The sequence below is a fragment of the Marmota flaviventris genome, chromosome 2, assembly GCF_047511675.1.
Source record: "Marmota flaviventris isolate mMarFla1 chromosome 2, mMarFla1.hap1, whole genome shotgun sequence".
Classification (NCBI taxonomy): domain Eukaryota; kingdom Metazoa; phylum Chordata; class Mammalia; order Rodentia; family Sciuridae; genus Marmota; species Marmota flaviventris.
In genome coordinates this window covers 95,578,346-95,600,582 of record NC_092499.1, presented here as the reverse complement: position 1 = coordinate 95,600,582, position 22,237 = coordinate 95,578,346, and the positions used below count along the sequence as shown (strand labels likewise).

Sequence of the window (22,237 nt, the reverse complement as noted above, 5' to 3'; positions counted from 1 at the left end):
GCGGAGGTGGGTTCCATATGTAGTGGAAAACAATAGTTTCTAAATCCTGGGAATCTGATGAGATTATCCATAGCCTGAAGAGGCTATTGTCAAGTCATAGGAAATCTTGTTTGGGTCTTTATGAATCACCCAGGTACCTACTGAACAACAAAAATTCAGATTGTTGAACCAGTGAATAGCTCTGTATCTCAGTCCCAGACATCATTGAACTAATTTACTGAGTGTTCACTACCACTCAAGATTTTCAAATTCGCGTATTTCAAGGCTTACCTTTCATTTTTGTACTTTCTGAAGCTGTCCCCAAAGCCAGTGGAATGCTCCTTTGAGAATGGTTAAAGAGTGCTATAAACCTTTTATTTGGGAACCTGATTTTCAAATGCCAAGAAAGGGTGTATGCTTCTTCAATACATGCTTATTAGCACTAAGGGGTACTGTCTGGCCAGGCCCTGCCAACTGACTGAGGATAAGATTCAAAGTCTGACATTAAATTTGTTTCTTTAACAGGTCTTTTCTGTATGCATGCTTCTGCCTCACAGAAAGCTAGCCAGCCTCAAATGATTAGAAAACATTTTCCTGAAGATCAAGTGTGACTCCTATGCCTCCCTCTATCTAGGGAGCAGTGGAAAGATTACAACCATGTTTAAATCCCAATATGCAACCCCAGCTCAATATGAAAAAATTCCAAAATAAGAAATAAGTGAATTCTCTCCAGAGATTCTCTGACAGTCCACAGATGTCAATCTGGCAGGATGCCCAGAACCTTAGATGGTACAATTTGGACACATCAAGTTAGTTCCTGTAACATCTCTGAATTCATCCTCTTTGGTTGCTTTCAGCCTAGATAGCGGGGCTAACTCAAAGCATGGATTCTTTTTTCAAACAATTGTTCTGAAATGTATAGTAGAATGGCTCAGCTTGTCCCTGATTTTACTCAGTATTTCATTTTTCACTGGAGTTTTCACACATACCTGTGAATTCTACAGTTATTTTACCTTCTTTATTCTTCCTCATTATGCATGAAGTATTGGAGAGAGGTCATTTTTTTCTGGTTGAACACAGATACTCCTTTTCATCCCTTTCAGGGAGTTGGCACACCAGGCATGAGTGTGAGAATATGTGAATTAGGCCTGGTTTGTGAATTGGTTGTCATTTATTTTTATATTATATGCATAGTTGTCTCAGAACCATTGACCTTAATTTCTTTACCTGACAAATTGCATCCCTTTAGAAAAAAAAAAATGCTTATTGGGGATTAACTCAAAAGCACTGGGAAAACCTAAGAGAAAACAAGAAATTCTGGGTTTTCTTGGTTTCTTTTCAGGAAAAAGAAAACAAGCCAAATGCTGATGCTCTCTTGGGGGCCAATGAATGTGCATATCTAGTTTCTAAATAAGGAAACACACCACAAACTTGACTGTGATTGACTGGGTGATAAAATGCAAGGCCAAATCTTTGTGAGGTCCAAGGGTAGATACATAAACATATACAAGGTGTGTCTCATTTTTTAATCAGATTTAAAAGTCCCATAACTGTTGTGCCAGTTGCAGTGGTTGCTCTCTACACAGGTGCCATTTAATATAGTAAGTGCCTCATAGGTGCTAGCCATACTTGAGGTGCTCAGTAGCCATATGCTAGGCTACCATATTGTATGGAACAAATATAGGACATTCCCATCAGTACAAAGAGTTCCAATGGACAGGGCTATTGGATACTGACAAAACTTCTCTCTCATCCCTTCTCTACCTGGCTTGAAGCAGCACTGATCATAGCAGCACTGATCAGGACCATCTCATAAAATGAAGAGCATTCATAAGTAGTAGTGCATATATAAAGCATGCTATGTTTTTATACTTTCCTTCACCGAAACCCAGTATAAGAGTCTAAGATACACTCAAGTGAATGTTCTAGAGATTTATCAGTCTGTAATCAATACCTAATTTTAAAAAGAATTATATCAAAAGACAAGGGCTAGAAATATGCTGTTTTCCTTTAAATGTGAATTCTAGTTGATTCACGGTCTGAATGTTCACGACATCACTCACCTCCCCCTTCATCCTTTTTCTTACATCCCCCAAGAATTAGATTGATTTTATTATAAGTCCATTCCTCTCTGTTTATGGCATCACATCTATTTGATAAAGAATGCAACACTGGCAGGGATTTAAGTGTTTAACATGTTATATATGCAAAAAGAGTAAACATCAAATATAGATCCAAGCTAAATAGCTTAAAGTGCATTGTTTATCATGCCTTACTTTATTGCTAATCTCACATATATCGCACATCTAACAGGGAACAGGCCTCACACGTCCATAAATAGCCTACAAACTGAGCAACTGAATGAGCAATATTTAAACATAGCATTCATAAAATAAGTAATAGAATTACAGAGTTGACAGAGACCATAGAACTGTCAGAGAAATGGATGTCGAACCATTTTTTTTCAAAAATGAGTGAATTCAAATTCCAAGAGATGGAGTGCCTTAGTCACTTGATGAGTGGAGTCAGAATTAGACCCCAGCTCCCCAGACCTGAACTGAGGGTGCTGTCTTATTCATTATTTTTATTTTTATTTTTATGCAGTGCCCAGGATGGAACCATGCATGCCAGGCAAGTGCTCTACCAATGAGCCACATCTCCAGAGGGCTGTTTTGGATCCTTGTTCTTTTTCCTAGTCTGACAAGGATAAGGGCGAGGAGTGGGGAGAAGATGAGAGAAAGTTGGCCTCTCTCAGATGTCAGAAGGGTGAGAACTCCTGGTGCCAGGCCAGCATCTAGGCCATGATGTCGCAGTGTGGCATGAGAGACAACTTTTCTTCTTAGCCTTATCAGCACTTCAAGTGCTCCACCTGGCTTCAAAGGTGCCACTTCCTAGAGGAACCTATATACTCAGCTAATGGGATTTCTGGAACCAGAGCATGAGAGTCCTGTTCTGGTTAATTCATTTTATTTGTGCCTTTACTGTCCAGTTTTGTCATGTATTTACCATGAAAAGCTCCAAGTTCTCTCATCCTACTTCTCTGAGCATTTATCATGAGGATTCAGAGATGTAGTTTTAGGGGACTGTAAATGTCCTATAAAGAAAAAATGAAAATCATCTTTCAGTCCGTAGCCTTTATTAAACTATCAAAGAATTTTTTTAAAAAGACTAATAACTTTTATAAAAAGAGGAAAGATGTACTTCTTAGAAGGAAGAAATAAACTGAACCCAGAAAAACTGGTATAATAGCTGTAGGTAATAATAAATATCATTTTAATAGAAATGGGCAATGTAAAGGAAGATAACACATTGCTTAAAAAGACCAGAAAGAAACAGGTTGAAGATACATTCCCTTGAATTCTCTCTCCCTTCATCCATTCATCCAAACTCTTTAGAGTTACAAATTTTGCACATGGTGGGGGCACTTCCGCCCTCTGTCTCCAGCACCACAGTGGGCTCAAGTCAGAGACTTCCTTTAGGTCATGGGTGGGGTTTGGATGCTTTGGCCCCCACACTGCCTGGCTGCACACCCTGCTGTAGTGCTTGTAGCTATGAAAAGCAGCAAACAGGCCTTCCACCAATCTATTTCTCTCACAAAAGGATTCTTGCAAACTCATCATCATCTGTCTCGGGTATGGCATGCCACCACAACAATGAAAAAGGACCTCGTGCCACTGCAGTGACCCAAAAAATGCAACACTGCTAATTAGATGGCTGTGGGAGAAAGAGAGAGCAAGACCCGAGACAGGAATATGGCAATGTTTTCTTTTTACAAAAAGCTGCTGGGCTCCTTGGGGAAACATGGTCCTAGTAGTATAGCTGGGTTTTGGCCAGAAGAAGCAGATAGAAGAACCAAGAGGGCAGGTATCTCTGCAACCATCCCATCACATCTCAGAAATGGTTCCTACCCTCAACATCCACAAGGGCAGTGGCAGCCACCAGTCATCACCTGCTGAGGGAGGAACCACGGACTCATATTTTTACCTTCCATGTCAATATTTAGGGAATGTATCTTCTAATATATTCTACTCAACTACAACAATGAAATGGAGAAATTCCATATACCCCAAAGCCCAATTTGTTAGTTATAACTTTGAACTAAAATTACTTTTAAAATTTCACATAGGGATACAAATCATGAATTTTAAAAATGTCTGTTGAACCAGATATATGAGCATTGTGAGCCACTTGTGTGTGTGCCTACAGCATTTGATGACTGATGCTGTGCCATATTTCATCTGGTTCTCTGAATTCTCTCCCTCTCTCTCATTTTTCAGAGGTGTTGGCCTTCAATATCAGCCTTCCAAGGAGAGCACAGTAGTGCAACTGTGACCAGGGAGCAAACATTCCAGATAGGAATATTTTGGTAGATTTTAAAAGAAACTCACTGCTGTCCACTGACTTAGAAAATATGATACATTATAAACCTCTTCAATATCAAGAGGCAGGATATAATGATTTGTATATTTTATTTTGACTTTACATGCGGTGTTAAAAACCCAAAGTACATATTATTTACACATCCACAATACAAGTTTACAAGATATCTATACATGTTAAAGTACTCTATAAAACAGTATAGAGCCACTTCACTTTAGGGTTACTTTTTTTATGCCGTACCATTAAAAAAGATACAATCTGTGTTTACCTTTGCACAAATGGATAAAGCATTTAAAAATTAAATTAACAGGATAGAGACTAGAGTCAATGTTAGAAATTCCAACATAAATACTGATAGAACTCACATTACAAACTACAAGGCAGCACAATGTTACAAAATGTTATCTGGGGTCACACAGAGTTACCACGCTGGGATTAATATTGGTAAGGTAAATTCAAACACGTTTGTTGTTGGTGGACTGAGTAGTGTTTATCATTGGTTGGTTTAATTTATTATTAATCTGTAATATTTTAGTTGCAAAGCAGAAGTGTTTCAAGAACAGACATTTTAGCTTTTGAGCTTCCAGAGATCACAGGAAATCATGTTCTTTATAAAAACAATGTTCTCAAAGGAAAAGAATAACTGCATCAGTATTCTACATTCTGTATAAAAATGATCTGGTCGTCTGCATCCCATCCTCCCCCAAGTAACATCAGCATGATCACACGAAATCAGTTGAACTTATTTGTCTGACTAGGTCAGGAGCCTTCCTCTGCCGCGTTCCTTTCTAGATTAGGTTCAATAAACAATTGGGTGGTGTGCAGCATATTAACTGAAATAGTCATTGGGGTTGCACATCATCAACTGTAAGTGGTTTCTGCCAAACTATGCACAAATGACTCTAGATGGTTTCCGCAGGTGTCACATTCCCCGGGAAACCTCATTTGACTTCACATTATCACCGTCTCATCCTTAGGAAAGCAGGAGTGGAATGTTTATCATGGCAAAGGAGGTAATGCTGCTATTCAGATGGATTGTTTAACAATTAATTGTTCTAGGTTGCTTTTATGGTTTTTGAAAAGTCTTTTCAGGTGCTGGTTGGAAAACATTTACAACTGGCACTCAGTAAATGATGTGCTATATTGAAAACACTTGACATATTTTAGTACTTCTATCATTCTCATGAATAAGGCACAAAATGCACAGATTCAGGTAAACTCACATGTGGTATTTACAGTATATTGTCATTACCTGCATGACTTAGGAGAAAATTCTCACATAACACAACATAGACAACGTGATTGCACCACGGGTGGGTCATATGGCCCTTCCTGCTAAGCCAATTACAATGTCCTCATATGCCTTTCTTTTGTCTTTCAATTTTATATTTTTCTTTTACCTTGGGGGTGGGAGGAGGTCAAGGAGGAAAAAATTAATATATGGGAAACAACCGAATACAATCAAAATAAACTCTTCATGGTGTGTCCAAGGTTAAATAGCGTGACTCAGGCTTTGATTCACAGTGGACGGGCAAATTTTACTACCGAATACTGGTGGATAAATCAAGGATACCTCATAATATCTCTAGCTTCTTAAGGTGGCAAGACTGGAATAGAAGTTTTAATGAATAGCAGCACAAAATTACTTGAAACTCTTACATTCTGGCATTGGGTACCACATAAATTAAGTTCATCATTTTGACAGCCAAAGGAGCCTCGATTGTGTTCCTTTCTCAAAGCTGAACCCAATGGGCTGTAGGAAGAAGTTGGTGTCTCGTTCAGTCATGCTCAATGTAAACAACTCCATAGCACAAAAAGACACAATGGGCACCTAAACACATCCTAGTGGGTGCAGAACTTCTCTCTCTCTCTCTCTGTCACACACACACACACACACACACACATACACACATGCACACACATACTTGCAACACAGTTTGTTGGTGGCATGAAAAAAAAAATGCCACACATGAAAAAAATGCTACAGTTTGGGTCAAAGACTGAATTTTTAGCAAACTGCTTGGTAACCTACAAGTTTGTTTCTTTGAGACATTACCATCTTTTTTTTTTTTTTGACATTTGTGCAAGAGGCAAGGTGAATGCATACATATTAAAATGTTCACATTTAATGGGAAGACCACACACAAGGGCAGTCTAAATTGAACCCATTTTCAAGTATTTGTTCACAGATTCTTCTGAGTACTGTATCAGCTCTTGATACTGGTAAGGTAGCCCTTGGGAGCTACACATCGCTTTAGCTTCCAATAAAATAAATGGAATGACCAGCACCTTCCTTTGAATTTCAGGCCAATACACAGAAGCCTCGCTGCCGCCGCTACATGTGGCAAGTTCTGATGTTGCCAAAGTGACAGTCTCTTTGGCCACTTGGTTCTTTTAAAATACAAGCAAGTCTCTTGTCCTAAGGTACCCTTACAACATCATCCTCTCAACAACACGGACAGGATAAAGCCACACAGGAATAGCACACTCGATGCCTAGTAAGTGTATTTATTCAGTGGTCTGACAGATGTGGTTTGAGGAACAAAGGAAGGCTTTGGTGGCACATCAGGTTTTAAGGACGGTGTCCTCTTTAGTCCCGTCCTGGGAAGGGTACCATTACTGGTGTAGCTGCTCTGTCTGGAAAGGGAAGGCTGCAGATGAACACTCACGGGTGTCCCCTGAATGTAGTCCACCTTCGCCCCCGTGGGGGTGGGCATGTATCCTCCACGGTTCATGGTAGGCTGTCTAGATAACAAAACACCATTTGGTGAGTTTAAGTTTTTAGGCATAGCAGATATAGAGTGCCTCTGGGAAGAATTTTTGTGATAACCCCTTTGTCTTTCCAGAGAAGTCATTGGGACCCCAGGAGTGGTGGGGACGTCCACTCGCTTGGTTGGACTATTCCTGGGGAGTGTTGAAGGAGGTGAATAGAGTGATGCCTCCCGGTTGGGGACCTTGGGTGGGACCTCAGACATAGGTCCCACGGGATCCAGCATTAGTGTCTGGTGGGCCATTTGGATGTCTCCCATGATGGCTTTGGGGTTACTGTTTGGGTCATTCAGATGTTTCAGGAGATCATTGAGGGTATTTCTGGAATCCACAGAACGCCGGTGATCTCTCTTACCTGATGACTTTGTAAGAGGGTGATCAATACTTTGAAGCTTCTTTTCAGCTTTATGAGCATTGGAGTTTGAGAAAGATGTATTGTAGTCATGGGTAGCATTGGGAAGAACAATGGCACTGGGGATATGCCCATGACTTAGTGGGGAGTGGGGTGGAGGACTAGAAGGAAAAAACTGGGGGGTTTCTTTCCTTGAAGCTGCATGGCCGTGGGCCTTGTCTGAATGGCCCTTCATGGCCTGCAGGGTCTTCTGGTGAAGCACAGGAGTAGACTCTGGTGTGGGGAGAGCGGCCAGCTCTGGAGGTTGGCCTCGATGGTCCATCACCATGGATTTTGTATCTCCACTGGGTGGCAGCTCTTTTCGACTGGTCAGCAGGTTACTATAGAGTTTAGGAGAATCAATATTCTGTTGGTATTCCTTGACGGGGCTGTCAAAGAGACCATTCAGTTTTGCAAAACTTCCACTGGAATCTGTGCATGACTGGGCGGATTCTGCGTCTTTATGGATCTTTCTGTTCTTCCGGACAAACATATCACGATAGCAGTATACTGCTACCCCTGCAATGAACGCCCCCAAAACAAAAGCAGCAAAGACACAGGTGATGAGGACGTTCATATGGACCATCTGGTTGGACTCTCCAGATTGGACTTCCCATCGCACACCTGCAACAGACACACAGGACAGGTTTGAATGAAGTGCTTTTAACAACAACATTAAACAGCAAATGGCTTCCACTGAGATAACACTACCTTCGACACTGTCCATGTGCTTAGCTTGGAGGGTCAGTTAGACTCCAAAATTCCACATATGTTATATATTTTTCTTTAATCACAATAGGAGCCCCAGAACCACATATGATTGCTGCAGATACCAGAATAACTCTAATCTTCCATTAATCTATATTTTTCTGTTCTTTCCCCCTCCAATCACTCTTCTTAAATAGTTAGAAATGTTAACAATTTCTGCCTTAAAAATAGAGTTACAAGTTATGTATTTTCTAAACAGCTAATTTTAATCCCATAAAATATTTTGTCTCATGATTTTCTCCTAATTCATAAGTCAGGATTAAAGGCAGCTGCTGTGATTAGGGAAATGTATGAGTTAGCATGAAGATATATTATGTTAAAATAATTATGGTTATACAATTATGTTAAATTAACTGGATAAAAACACATAAATTGGTCACAAACTTAAAGCATCTACTTGGTCATTGTTAGCTACATATAGCTAAATATACTTTTATGTTTGCTTTTTTTTTTTTTCATTCTATCTTGGGTGAAGCACTCTTGAATAACCTGCTATGTAAGAAATCCAGACAGTGTAAGGAAATATATTATGCATTAGTTAAGTAATATTAAATTATTTGGAGGTATTTGAGAAATATTTAAATTAGACCTAGAAGGAGAAGATTGAAATAGTTTTTAATTATTGTAATTTGTAATGCAACCACAGACATCTAACAGTCAATCAAAGAAATGTTAGTTTAAGAGGTATCCAAGTCTGTTACACGCTATACACACAGTTGTCCCAGAATAAGTAAGTAGGAGGGATTTTGAAGATTGTGTTGTTTTAGGTTAGTATTAAGGCCTTTGAACATTAGTTGTTCAGGGTTATGGAATTCAGTGGCATAGTTAGAGACCAAGAAAGAAAAGCAAAAAGAAATGATGTTACTAAAGAAAACAAAGCAGAGAGAAGAATGATTATAAAATTGTTTACAATGAAAATATATAAAACCAAAATCAACAGAAGTAAATCATAATCGACAAAACAGTGCATAAAAACTGATTGGAAACCTGATACCATGGTTTAGTAAGCACTAAGGAATAGATTTTTTTTTTTTTTCTGGAGTAATATATCTAATAAGCAAAGGCAATAGGCAGCTATTTTATAACTGCTGCTGTTATGGACTGAAAGTGATAGTTACGGACAAGTGCTCTGTTATGCTTTATTGCTTGTGGCATTCAAGCAACTTGTCACCTCACATATCCTTTTAATATTGCACTTTGGATTGAAGCTAAACGAGAGGCTGGGAAAGGCTCCTAGACAAAACATCTGATATGAGGATATTTGCAATTAGTGAGTTTTGTTTTTTGATGTTGCAAGGGCAACCCTCGAAATTCTCTGATATTCAACAGCCTCTCAGCTTCCCCAGACAGAAATCAACACAGATTAGATTGTCTGAGTGGCTGTTTCACGAGCCATGTCTTCAACAGCTTTCCACCCCTTTCATCTCTGCACAAATGCACTCAGATATAACCACAGAATGCCAGAGTCTCTGTGGCCAGTGGAACTGGAGGGGCAGTAAGAGCAGCTCCACTTGGATCCACCTTAGAAGGGCACCCTTTTTGGAGATGTTAGGAATCAGGTTTCTGCACAGTTAGAGATGAGTTCCCTGATGTGGCCTTACCCTTTGGGATACCCGATAAAGGATCAGAAAAATCAGAAGTGTTTGGGTCATCTTGAACTACAAATTTCCGGGAGCTCGTCAGTTTAGGTCTCCAGGTATCAATCACTTTGGGTGTAATTTCTGGGATACTTGCCACTGTGATAACAGAAGATGAAGATACCTCCATGTCTGTGGTGGCAAACAGATGTTCATTAACATGGGCAATAGCAGAATGCTTTTCTGATTGGTCTGTTGCATTTTTAAGTAAACTTTAAGTTAATGTAATGAGAAATCTTGTTCTAAGATTTTGTACAAACACACCTGAGGAAACTACACCAAATCCCTTTTTTTCAAGGGATGAATAGAACCTCAAATTTAACAGTAAAGACACTTTAAGCAGATTTCAAAAGACATTAAGCCATTCCTACTGAAGTCTGTGTGGTATTAATGCTGCCCATGGAAAAGCTAACAGAAATCCCAGTGCAGATTATTTGCCATTTTCTCATTCTCTTGTGTGACAACATCATTTCCTCTCTCTCTCTCTCTCTCTCTCTCTCTCTCTCTCTCTCTGTGTGTGTGTGTATTTTAAACAGTACTTTCCTAGATGGTTGGAAACTTTATTTCCTTTGCTGGGGAAGCTACAATGTAATTTCATCATAAAATAAATGGTTAAGTCTGAGTAAACACTTGATTTTGGACCTGATAAACCAGCCCTGCCTGAGAGATTGTTCTGCTTTTTCACTGGCCTCCTGTCTATCTGTAGACTTCTCAACTGCACTGAGGGCCTCCTGTCCACAGTAAAGTACCATGTTCTTCAAAATGCCTGGGGAATTTCTTCCAAAGAGTTAGCATCAACTCACGCAAAAATAAATGGTATTTACAAATAGAATAAGGGTGTTCTGATACATAAGATCTGCTATCCTTTTCTCCCTCCTGAGAAATGAAATCACAGTGTGTCCCAGAAGAAGCAATAGAACTGAGAATAACTTAACCTTTTAGCAGACCTGTTATTGATTTCTACCAAGTAGATTTCCTCCAAATGTAGGCCAATGCTTTCAGGCTAAAACAGAGACCCCAACTAGGAATGGTGCCATAGTCACAAACTGAGGCTCTTCAACAGATATAGACAGAGGATGTGGAGAGCCCATGGACATCGTAGTACATCAAAACCCAGCAGAAGCCTTTTTCACAGCACTGACTCCATGACATTCAGAGATCCCAGGATTCCCACAAAACATTCAAAAAAGGTCTTTAAAACTCATAAATACACATTTTTTTTGGAGGGAAATGTGTATTTGTTTACTAGGTCTTAGGGAAGGTGAGAAGGGGAAAATTATGAGATCCTGCCATCCATTCAACACAGATGGCCACAGGGAACATTCATGATGCAAAGGTGAGAAAGAAGGAAGCTCGGGTGGGCGTGCGTGCAGCTGGAATGCAGTTCATGTCAACCCACTTGACTTTTCTTAAGGGGTGTGCCTTGTCAATGATGACTGTTAACATGCTACACAGGGGGAAGTGCTGAGTGAGAAATAGTCTTCTGGTGCCGTCAGTGGGATTATGAGTCAAAGCAGAAAAATGAAGGGCTGCCAAACTGCGCAAAAGGAGGGGAGAAGGGGCTGAAAATGCTGAACTGAAGGAAAGAAAAGGTTGTTAATTCAAAAAAATGAAAAAAAACTAACCAGATGTTGGACCGCCAAATATTTTGTAATCTGGTGTAGTTGAAGTAGGCAAAATTTCTAAAAGAATTAAAGGAACAAGTAATCAGTAAAAAGTAACCAAATGAAAGCAAAAATTTATGAATTCCAATTAACTAAAAAAGTCAAAAGAAAAGACTACAAACTAAAAGATTAACCTACTGGTTAGACTACTCTTCTCTAGATTTTCTACAAAATTGTAAATGGTGAAGAAAAATAAAAATTAAAAAAAAAAAAGTAAGATTCTTTTCTAATGTATCCCCATGACCAAACGGCTCAGCTTTTGCGAAGTTCAAGTTAAATGCTAGGTGGTATGTGTCCCAAGTCATTAAAAGGCTGATTGTAAAATAATGTTCACGTGCAAATGTCAAAAGAAGAGACAGGAGGGAATGGAAGAGTGCGTCTTACCATGGCAATCCCCTAGATGGGCCGTGTTGCCATATTCTGTGTCTTGTTCATATCCTCCAACGCTGTGGTTATGGAAAGCAAAGAAGTCTTCAGTTAGCGGCCTTCATAGGAACACAAGTGACATCCAGAGCAGAACCAAGAACACAGACTGATTAGTAAGAACGGGCAGAGACAACCAATCCACATTTCAACATAGCTAAAATGGCTATTTCTGTTCAAATTTTAGGAGAACATGTAACAGAATAGAAGTGTATTTTTTTTTTTCTGCTTCCCTTTTCCATAAATATTACCATGTCTACAATTTCCCAACCCTCTTACATTTCAGGTTTTCTTTTATCCTTCTCCCATATCAAAAAAAAAAAGAAAGAAAAAGAAAGAGCAAAACAATAACAACAACAGCGAACAAACAAACAAGAGAGCAAAAGAAAAGAGAAAAGTAGTGTAACAGTTACGTTTTCTAAGATTTCCAGCTTTAGAGACCTGGAGGAGACAGTTCATAGTTAATATGGCAGAGTGTACTTACAGCATCCCTGGGGTCACTCTCCCACAGGTTCCCTGGCTTAACCAGCCACAGTATGGGTCACGAGATGCAATACAAGATCTGTATGAAACCAAAAAGAATGTGGCGTGAATTTTCTCATCATCCAAGGTTTTGAGACTATAAACCCCTGTGTACCTAAAGAAACAGGATCTTACTTTTTACATGATCCATACCGCTCGCAGCGGCTCAGGGGGATGCGGATAACGCAGCTGGAGAACGCCACATACAACACGTGGTGGTCTTTATCCAGCTGTAATGAGATGACCTTTTTGTCTTCTTCGTTCTCAGCATTGCACCTATTTTATGGGATACATGTTGAAGTCATAGGTTTAGTCAATCAAAAACGACACAAAACTATACAAAGCAGGTGTGGTTTGGTGTTGCAATTCCAGAGAACTGGGGAAATCCTAAGGAATAGTCTTGGTAACAAACCAGGCAAGGACACAGTTTGGGAATTAATAATTTATGTGATTCATCTGCTATGTCTTTGCATGGATGGCTAAGTTTCAGGCTGGACATGGGTTTATAAAGATTGTTTTCCTGTTAGGATGCTCAAAGGGAATTGCATACGTGAAGGACATGTTGGACCCTAAGGAATTCAAAGGATAATGATTCATGAATTTAAATCTTTCCATGCAACATGTTTCTGGATCTCTCCTAAGTCTCCTTTGCTTCATGTTATGTTTGTTTTAATTTTCCAAATAATCTCTTATATTTTACTGGTTGGAAGAAAATGCAAAACTATAAATATATTCTGTGCAAGTGTGTGCTTGCAACCAACTGTCTGCCACATGTAGCATCCTGAAATATATCTACAAGGTAAGAGGGGTACTGCTAAAATGTTCTCATTTTCCACAGGTGAAAAACAGGGCTGAATTATTTTTAAACTTATCAACTGTTCATCTTCCTTGCCTTAGTGAGCTAAGGAACAAAAAACAAACACACACACAAACAAACAAACAACAACAACAACAAAAAACTAAAGAAGTCCAGGACTTATTTCAGTGAGGGAAAAAAAAAAATCACTAATATGCCAAACCACCACTAATTCAGAGAGCTGAAAGGAAATGACTAGCTGAAATATTCAGGAAATTTTTGGATAGTGCTGAAGAGCGTTCTCGTAAAATATACGTACTTTGCATGGTTGTAAGCTTCAATCTCTTCCAGTAATACGCTGTCATTCAAAGAGAAAGGATTGGTCTTTGCCAAAACTTTAAGTACCACACCGGCTTCAGAGCCAACAAAGATGACTGTGTAGTTCTGGTGGGGCCCTGCAGAACGGTCCACGGCGATGGCCGTCAATCTGTACCTGTCAGAGAAGGTGGGGAAGTCAGAGCTGGATGCCAACAGCAAGAGAACAGGCAATATGCCAACGGGTCCCTGTTGCCCATGCAATCTCACCTGACCCGCGTCTTTGTGAACCAGGGCTCGTCAGCAATAGGTGGAACAGCAGAGTCCATCAGGGGGTGGGATTTGATGAAGGACAAGGTTTCATCCGGGAAATCGATGGAGGTTTTGTAAGCTTCGGCAAGGCCATGTTTTGCACAACAGCCAGGCCTGAAAGGAAAACAGTACTCATTTATCACCACCCCACCCCAACTATATAGAGGAGTAAGTGCACATTTTGAAAGAAGAGGTCAAGAAAGCAAAGAGAGTCAGCAAAACCAGAGAAGCAATCTATTACCCTGAATTCAATGGGTTCTTCACATTCACATTCTTGGGGTGGTAGGTTACAGGGTCATGTTTACTGATTTTGTCAGAGAATTGCATAGGACCCCTTCCTGGTATGGGAGGTTGGCCCAGCTGTTCTCTGAGGATGGATGGATGAGGCTACCAATGTCCACAGGGTTTTGTTCAAGACAAAAAATCCTTTTCAATGCTTTTCTTTACCTTGGTTTTGGAACTTTATCTTCAGGGACTGCTGTCCAAACAGAATCTGGTGTTTTCTGTTCTTTGAACCGACCTTTGAATACTTTTTCAATGTCATCCATGCTAAATGCACAGACTGCAGAACCAGGAATGCTAAAAGAGAGAGAGAGAAAGAAAGAAAGCCATCAAGAAGAGGCTGGTGACAACGGGCCCATGCTTGGTTCTGACAAGCAAGCTTTGAAGTGCCAGGGATCTGTTCTTACCTGTTGAGCTGAGTGGTAAACACCCCTACCACAGTGGGGATGCCATTGATTTGTATTATGTCTGTAATAGACTGCAGAACATCAAAGTAGAAAAACGAATCTCCAGGGACAGAACAGTTAAGCCTTGCCTTCAGAAATGATGTCCAGTGTTTCTCCAGTACCCGCTGGGAGCCACCCATGTCGTTTTTACATATGCGGGCCACACGGGAATAGACAGCCTGCCCAGGGACAAAAGCGAAGCAAGTGGGTTAGGAACAAGGAAGAGGAATGGAGACAAAATGCTGCTATTTCAGGGAGGGGCAGAAAATGCTAAAGATATCTGGTTCAAAAGAATCTAGCAGCCTTCTCTCTAGGGGTCTGTATGGTAAGAATGTAAACTAGATTTACCTGCAAGTAAAGAGGACCAATTTCTTATTCTGCCAAAATTGCTCCCCAGACCTGAGCTATCTGTCTGCCTGCTGAATGAAAATCATTCCTACTCTTTTCTAACTTTGCTTCTCATACTGTTAATGAAATGTGGCATAGAAGGGACTGCAATGCTTTGAGATCACATGTGTTTTTTCTTTTTCTTTTTTTTTTACTGAAACACTTTAAATTGAACAGGAGCCTCTACTTTCTATATTGCCTTTTGACACTGAAAAAAAGTCTCCACTATGAATGGATTTCAAGAGAGTAAAAGGAGCCTCCACAGCTCAAGGGTACCTGTAGAACATTCTCTATGGTGACAGAAAAGAAATGAAAACGTCTCAAGGCCCAAGACTGCTGTTACCACTCTGGCCATTGTTCAGGTGTTTTCTAGCAATTATTCTCACCATAAGCAACCCAGCTCTGAACTTGGCCTTACATGCATTGAACTGAGTGCTGGAAAACATGCTAAGAGAGCATCCATAATTACCAAAGTGGTCTCAATTCCATGCAGTATAAATCCACAATACAAATCAAGTACATATACTTGCCTTGCCTAAATTATTATGTTCTACAGCAATTTCTCGAAAGAAGAAATAGACATAGTTTCCGTATTCTATGGCATGAAGAAAGTGTGGCTCTGAAAGAAAAATGGAAAATGAACTGGTTCCTAAAGGATAATTTAATTAGCATATGACCCCGACTGCTAGGTATGACTGACAGATGTTGCATAGTTACATTCAAGGCCATGATTTAGAGGAGTCCCAATATGGGTGCGTTCAAGCTTCAGGGAACCCACCGTCTTCAAAGTCAGCTAATGGACTGTAAAAAGGCCTGCAGGGAACTGAACCTCAGCAAAGGTCTTTGTTTCAACAGATTTATTCATTAACCTATTTAACTAGGGAAAAAAACTCTTACACTGAGAATAAAAAAAAAAACAAAACTCAACTTCTAAAATCTAAAGAACAAAACGACTACAGATATAGACTAATCAATTAACTTTCCAAGACAGGTAAAAAGGAGTGAGCACATAGTATTATATGCATTTAGAGTTAGACAAATCAGTACATCAAGAGAAGATGGGTCTCATTTTGTTTTGCTTTGAGGTCATCTTTGGATAAAGGCCTGGATGAACTAACTCTCCTGACATGCCTACTAGTCTCCTCAATCCTCACAGAGGCTCTCATTCACCAAAGCAGGTGTCCTTATTCCAGATGAACAATATAAAGTCATGCACTGAGCTTCCTGATGGCCTTGGCTACTCTTCCCACATGAGTTATCCCACTATTCTCGGCGACCCCACGCCATTGCTCTTCAAAGGTACCTTTTATCCATTTGGAATCATATTTTATTGTGCGAAGGGCAGATCCATCACCCATGCTTCGATAAATTACAGCATCACTGGCCAAGAAGTCAGCCACTGTGGCAGAATACAGCTTCCCATCTGAAACCGAAGTTATAATTTGGTAAAATAACCATAATTATCCTGCAGTGTGTCAGCCTACCTAGCATGCTGTACCTTCTGTGGTGCTTTCACCTGTGTTACCATTATCTACACGACAAACCTGCACCTGATGCTCACAATCAACCTCTAACTGTTTGGCCCAGGGCATTACTTAATTTTATAGATTAGGGATCTAAATATCAAAAGCTAAGCAACTTATTCAAGGTCACTGGCTTAGTTGACAACAAAGCCACGTGTTCAGAATACCTGAGCACCATAATATCCTTGCTTTTAATTTCCTCTTTAAAATTTTTGTTCATAGATTTCAGCCTTTGAAATGCTGGTGTCAAGGTGTCTATGAGCTTTTTTTCCTCCTTTAAATTCTTCTGCACCTTCTGCACCATGGATCATTTATATTCATTACACTAAAGGTTCTTACCAGCAAAGAGGGCAACATTGGTTTGTCTGGCATCAAATGGGCATCGTGCCAGGCCACTAATTTCTTCTCCATCGTACTCTAAGGTATTCAACTACAAAAGCAAAATAAATAGCTGGTGTCACATCTGTTCAATGTACCTGTTTGAAAGCAATATTGCTTTATTTGCATTGAAATTCTATTTGAAGAATTCTGTTTTTATTCTTTTCTAGCATTAGCGATAAAACAAATTACTGAGTTATAGCGGAAAGGATCCAACTCTAACAGCATACCAGTGAGGGAAAAACCAGTGATCAAAAGAAGCACATCATATAAAATATACTTACCCTATAGTATCTACACATAGGATTGAATGCGTTGGTACCACAAACAAAAACCATCTCATCATTTCTTGGAACAAATACTTTGATAAAGTTGTGGCATTCATCCTAAGAAAAGATAATAATTAATATTAGATATTTCACATGCTGACATTGTGGTATCACAAAGCCCACAAAAAGACTGAGTAGGGCAGGCCCTGTGAACTCACTTTATGTTTGCCTTTCATAGCACAGTTTTCTCTATCCTGTTGTCTTGACCTCCATGTCAGTTTCTGTATTAATCAAGCAAAATCAAAAGTTCAATTTTTAACAGATCATTTTTGGCAAGGAGGGGGGGGCATTATTCAGTTTCTGAGAGAAAGAAAATTAATTTGCCATAGTTGCTCACCTTGCTTGGTATTACTTCTGTTTTGGGGATTTCATTTAAGTTTACTGTATAAACTTGATCCCTGTTGGAAACAAGGCAATAAGTCATATCATGTGAATGTATAAAAATGTTAAGCTGCTTCTTATTTTATTTTTACAGATCTGCCTTTATTATGTTTTGGAGATCAGCTGGATTTTCGATATCTCAAACAAAGTCAACAAAGAGTACTTTTTCATTAGTGAGATGCTTTTATATATCATTGTAGTCAAGGAGCTAAGAAAGCTCTTCTCTCTAGGCATGGGTCAAACTGCTACTTGATATTAGCATAGACATATTTCTAATATTTGCTTGAATAATTCTAAGTTAAAAAAGAATAAAGAGAGATTTTTTTTCCCCTGCTGCTTTAGGAAAAAAGAATGGTGAGTGATTTCTTGATGGCAATAATAAAATAGCACTGCTGAAGGCTTTAGCTCTGTATTTTGTTCCTGGTACACAACACTGACTCTTCTCGGTGAATATTTTTGGCTACTTGCAATTCTTGATCACAATCACATATTAGTTTTTCATGAACTAGACACATTAATGCAAGCACCACAAGAGAAAAGAATTTTAATCTAATAAACCAACGAGAGGAAAATTACCTGCCAGCAATATAAAGTGTGTCTCGAATTTTCAACATCAGCTGAAAGTCCAGCCTGTGCTGCGATTCATTGCCTGAAGGGCGTCCTCTAAAAACCGGATATTGCCTTGAATCTGCAAGTAAAAATGGGCTAAATCATCAGTCAGGATTATGGAGCTGAAGAATCAATATACAGCATTGATTAGCTGTATATACTAGTTGTAGAAGGGTTTTAACTAAATTCCTCTCTTAAGGTCTTGAATATAAATGAATAAAAGACGATGAATGTCAGCAAATGGCTTTTTTCTTTTTACTGAAAATAAACAACCTATATACATGGATTGCTGCAGAAAAGCACCCCAAACTGCCCCATTGTCTCCAAACACTAGGAAATGATTATAGGTAAATTAATATGCAAAACATTTTAAAGACACGAAAATCTCTCTGAAAATAGATATACTTGGAAAATTTAAAAAAAAATCCTTTCTAGAAAAGGAGCTGCTCTGGATGACTTACAGTGATAGTCGACAGTATTGAGGGGCTCATCGTCTTCAGGAAAGCTGACGGCCCTCAACTGAGGAATCATCAGGAGCAGCATGTAGACACAAAGCAGGAAGAATCTCATGGTGGGCCACAAGGAAGTCAGGGCAGCCCCCTCCTCAGAAATCTCACTTAGCTACCTGGAAAACAGAAGCAGGTAAAAAAATTGGAAAAATTTCCAAAAAATTTAGAAAGATCACTACACTCTCATGAAACTGCTTTCTCATTTGTAATCAGATCTATTTTCACCCCCAACTCCTTCCAAGGCACCCCTTCCATCAGGGATGCTGGTGGTGGTGGATCAGGTATTTCCAAAAACACAGGCAAAAGATGGCAGTGTGCCAGATTTGGTTAAAGCGTCTGGTGAGCATATTGCTACTTTAGGCAAACTGACCAGAAGTTTTGAGGTAACTACTCTGCACCCCTTCCCCCAGTAGTGAAATATATCCAACACAGGTTGTCTAAAATGCCCAAGCTGCCTCAAAAATATCCAGAGAGCTGAGACACTGTCATCCCTCACTGGCATTTGGCTTAAGGTGTTGCTGAGTTCCCAGCATTACCAAGCCTTTGCCTAAATTTTTAGCTCCTGAAGCTTAAGACCAACATGGACATGATGCCATGAGTGACCTTGAATCAGGGGTGAAAGGGAAAGAAATGAAATGATTTCATGACAACCAATCAAGCAAAGCAAGGAGGGACGAAGCAGCACAGCTGACACCCGGCCACTAGGGACATCTACATTTTTACATAAAACCATTTGGACACAAACCAATACCCTAAGTACGCCTGTCCTCTTAGCTTTATTGGACTTGAGAGCTATAAGGGGCCTTAGGGACCATCAAGTACAACCCCCTCGTTTTTCAGATGAGAAAACTAAGGGAAAATAAAGGGACTCAGTGAATTGCATGGAGCTAGTCAGGACAGGACTCAGCTGGGTTTTTTTCTCCAGGGTAGGTAGAGAAGATAAATGACTGGATTTTTTACTTCAAAAACATAGCATCACAAAAAGACTTTGGCAGAAGGAGGGGCATATATATATTCATCATTTTTATTGAAGTGATGTTTCACAGGTGGTTAAATTGTACATTAAATATGTATAGTTTACTGTATGTCAATACTTCAATATAGCTATAAAAGCAGAACATTAAATTGTATAATAATTGCAGTAAAAATTTAAAAGATCTTTAAATGTTGTCAACTTATTACTTATTAAAAAATAAATTAGGACCCTGTGAGCCCATGGGAAGGGCATTTCTATGAAACTGTAAAGGATCCATTTTGCAACAATACTATCTCTTCTGGAACCAAAATTGTCACTTCTGGCTACTATATTGAGCATAAAACATTTAGCTTTATCCTCAGTCCTATATACCTAGGAAGTTTTAAGGTGAGTACAAAGAACCACTTCAAATTCTGTGTAATCCAATCACTCAACCAAGTACTGCCTGTTTTACCTACTTAATATCAAATATACAGGTGTGTGCACATGAATGCTGTGCAATATTTCTGTGATTAAAATAAAAATCAAGTATATGTGAATTTTATAAATCTAGTTTTGCAAGGAGAGAATACTATTCTAGTAAAATTTTTCTTAATGGATGGTTAATCCAGCAGCAAATTAGTGTTTTTAAAATGCTTTACAAAAAAGGCTGACAAAAAGCGTGGCTTTTGAAGTCATCTGGCTACATAGCAGATTCTGAGCAAAGTTATACCTACTTATAACCAGGCTGATGTTAAGAGTCTGAACAAGATTTGGGAAAAAAGATATCTTAAATATTAAAGTGATCTGCTCTCCCTTCGCACCCCCACAAATGAATAGTTATTCTACAAATTCTTTACAACTTGTGCCTATTTATCATGCATAGAAGATGAAGTTTAAAAAAAAAAGATACCACTATTCCACAATCCAAACTCAATAGCTATGCTAATTTGGTTCTTTTATTGGGGTGGGTAGTATGGGGGATTGAACTCAGGCGCACTCTACTACTGAACTATAACCACAGCCTTTTATTTTATTTTTTTATTTTGAGATGGGATCATGTTCAGCTTCCAAGACTGGCCTCAAACTTGGGATCCTCCAGTCTCAGCCTCCTGAGTAGCTGAGATTACAGGCAAGCGCCACTGCACCCAGCTGGTTCTCGTTTTTTTGTTTTTTTTTTGCCATATGCATATGTTTTCAATTGTTATGACAAGATGGCTTTTTTCTATCTCCTATGTCTCTGTCTCCAGAAGCAGCATTTCCCTGTCTTGCTTTTCCAAAGTGTTTTACCACTTACAAAGGCTCTAGAGAGTTGAAGCATAAAATAAAATGAAAAAATGTTGCCCTTAGAAGTAGATTCTGCTATGGCACCCATTCCAAACTTCGCCCTCTAGGTGGAAAGTCACTGGATCCTTCTACTGGGTCTCAGGAAAAAGAAACAACCACGATTTCTAAGGAAATGTGGAAATATCTGCATGAAAACAACAAAATAGTTCTGTGAATATTCCTCCTCCATCACAGGTAAGTGAATGGCTCATATCAAGTAGGCAAGTCCCAGAGAGCAGGTCTCTCAGCTGTGTCCCACGACTCAAGCTGAGATGGACTCCCTGCTGACTCACTGGCAAGCACAGAGCTGCCGGCTGAACTATCATTTCCTGTAACTCATTCATTTGACATTGCAGAAAGCACTTTCTCCCCACACCCCACCTCTTGCCAACCTAACCCTCCAAAAATAAAGCTGTGCCACTAACTGCTTTCTGTCCCTACATAAAGCTTTATTTAAAAAATACTTAAAGATTTGCTGTAGAAGTTATAAACAGAAATATTTAATGTTCTACATATATTCAAATAAGGCTAGGTGAGAACAGAAAGAATCTGGAAATATATGAGAAAAATGTCCCAAGAAGGAGAATTTTATGTAAGTGAATCCTTCAGACTACTTAGTCCTCACTATTTAAGGAAGAACCCCAGGATTTCAGGGCTCAGTAAAATCAGAAAACTAGTTATGTTGAATGAGGACAAGCCCAGAGGCAAGACAAATTATTAGACAAGAACATGGTCCTTGAGATTAGAAAAGCCTGAGTTCAAACCGATTTATACCATTTACTTCCTGGCTCTCAATCTTATTTAAGTTGACTGACTCTAGGACTCAGTTTCCTCAAGTTTAAAATGAGAGTAATTATCTTTACTACCTCATCAGATCTTCTTAGGGTTAAATGAGATAATCTATATAAAGCATCTAACACAGAACTTGGTTTGTAGTAAATTTCTAGTAAAATTCAGTAAACGTTATGACTATTATTGTTAACATCTCATTGGACAGAAAGAATTTTAAAAAGCAATTTTCACTTGTTTATCTTGTATAGCTATTTGAAAATTTATGTATGTCCTTGTAACAATGACAGAGGTTTTCCTAGAGGATAAGGTACCTCTTCTTAAATCTAGATGCCCACTAATACAAGGAGGGACTTACTCTTCTCCT

General features: G+C 39.2%; 1 protein-coding gene across 10 annotated transcripts in view; it reads right to left on the bottom strand.

Annotated features, from left to right (window-relative positions):
- Nucleotides 1–4,431: 4,431 nt before the first annotated feature.
- Nucleotides 4,432–22,237, bottom strand: part of Sema6d (semaphorin 6D) — a 55,001-nt gene continuing 37,195 nt past the window's right edge. For 4 of the 10 annotated variants that reach the window (XM_027925804.3, XM_071608220.1, XM_071608222.1 and 1 more), the window contains exons 2-19: nt 18,753–18,916; nt 18,259–18,370; nt 17,639–17,699; nt 17,460–17,522; nt 17,257–17,358; nt 16,934–17,024; nt 16,375–16,494; nt 15,602–15,690; nt 14,646–14,863; nt 14,404–14,535; nt 13,915–14,070; nt 13,649–13,822; nt 12,669–12,809; nt 12,496–12,573; nt 11,973–12,073; nt 11,550–11,606; nt 9,889–10,056; nt 4,432–8,143 (exon numbers count right to left, since the gene is read on the bottom strand). In XM_027925804.3, coding sequence (XP_027781605.2) covers nt 6,855–8,143; nt 9,889–10,056; nt 11,550–11,606; nt 11,973–12,073; nt 12,496–12,573; nt 12,669–12,809; nt 13,649–13,822; nt 13,915–14,070; nt 14,404–14,535; nt 14,646–14,863; nt 15,602–15,690; nt 16,375–16,494; nt 16,934–17,024; nt 17,257–17,358; nt 17,460–17,522; nt 17,639–17,699; nt 18,259–18,370; nt 18,753–18,861 — 3,261 coding nt within the window. In that variant the 5' untranslated portion in view covers nt 18,862–18,916 and the 3' untranslated portion in view covers nt 4,432–6,854. The remainder of the gene's footprint in view (nt 8,144–9,888; nt 10,057–11,549; nt 11,607–11,972; nt 12,074–12,495; nt 12,574–12,668; nt 12,810–13,648; nt 13,823–13,914; nt 14,071–14,403; nt 14,536–14,645; nt 14,864–15,601; nt 15,691–16,374; nt 16,495–16,933; nt 17,025–17,256; nt 17,359–17,459; nt 17,523–17,638; nt 17,700–18,258; nt 18,371–18,752; nt 18,917–22,237) is intronic. The other 6 variants (XM_071608223.1, XM_027925806.3, XM_071608226.1 and 3 more) reach the window with 6 other exon arrangements.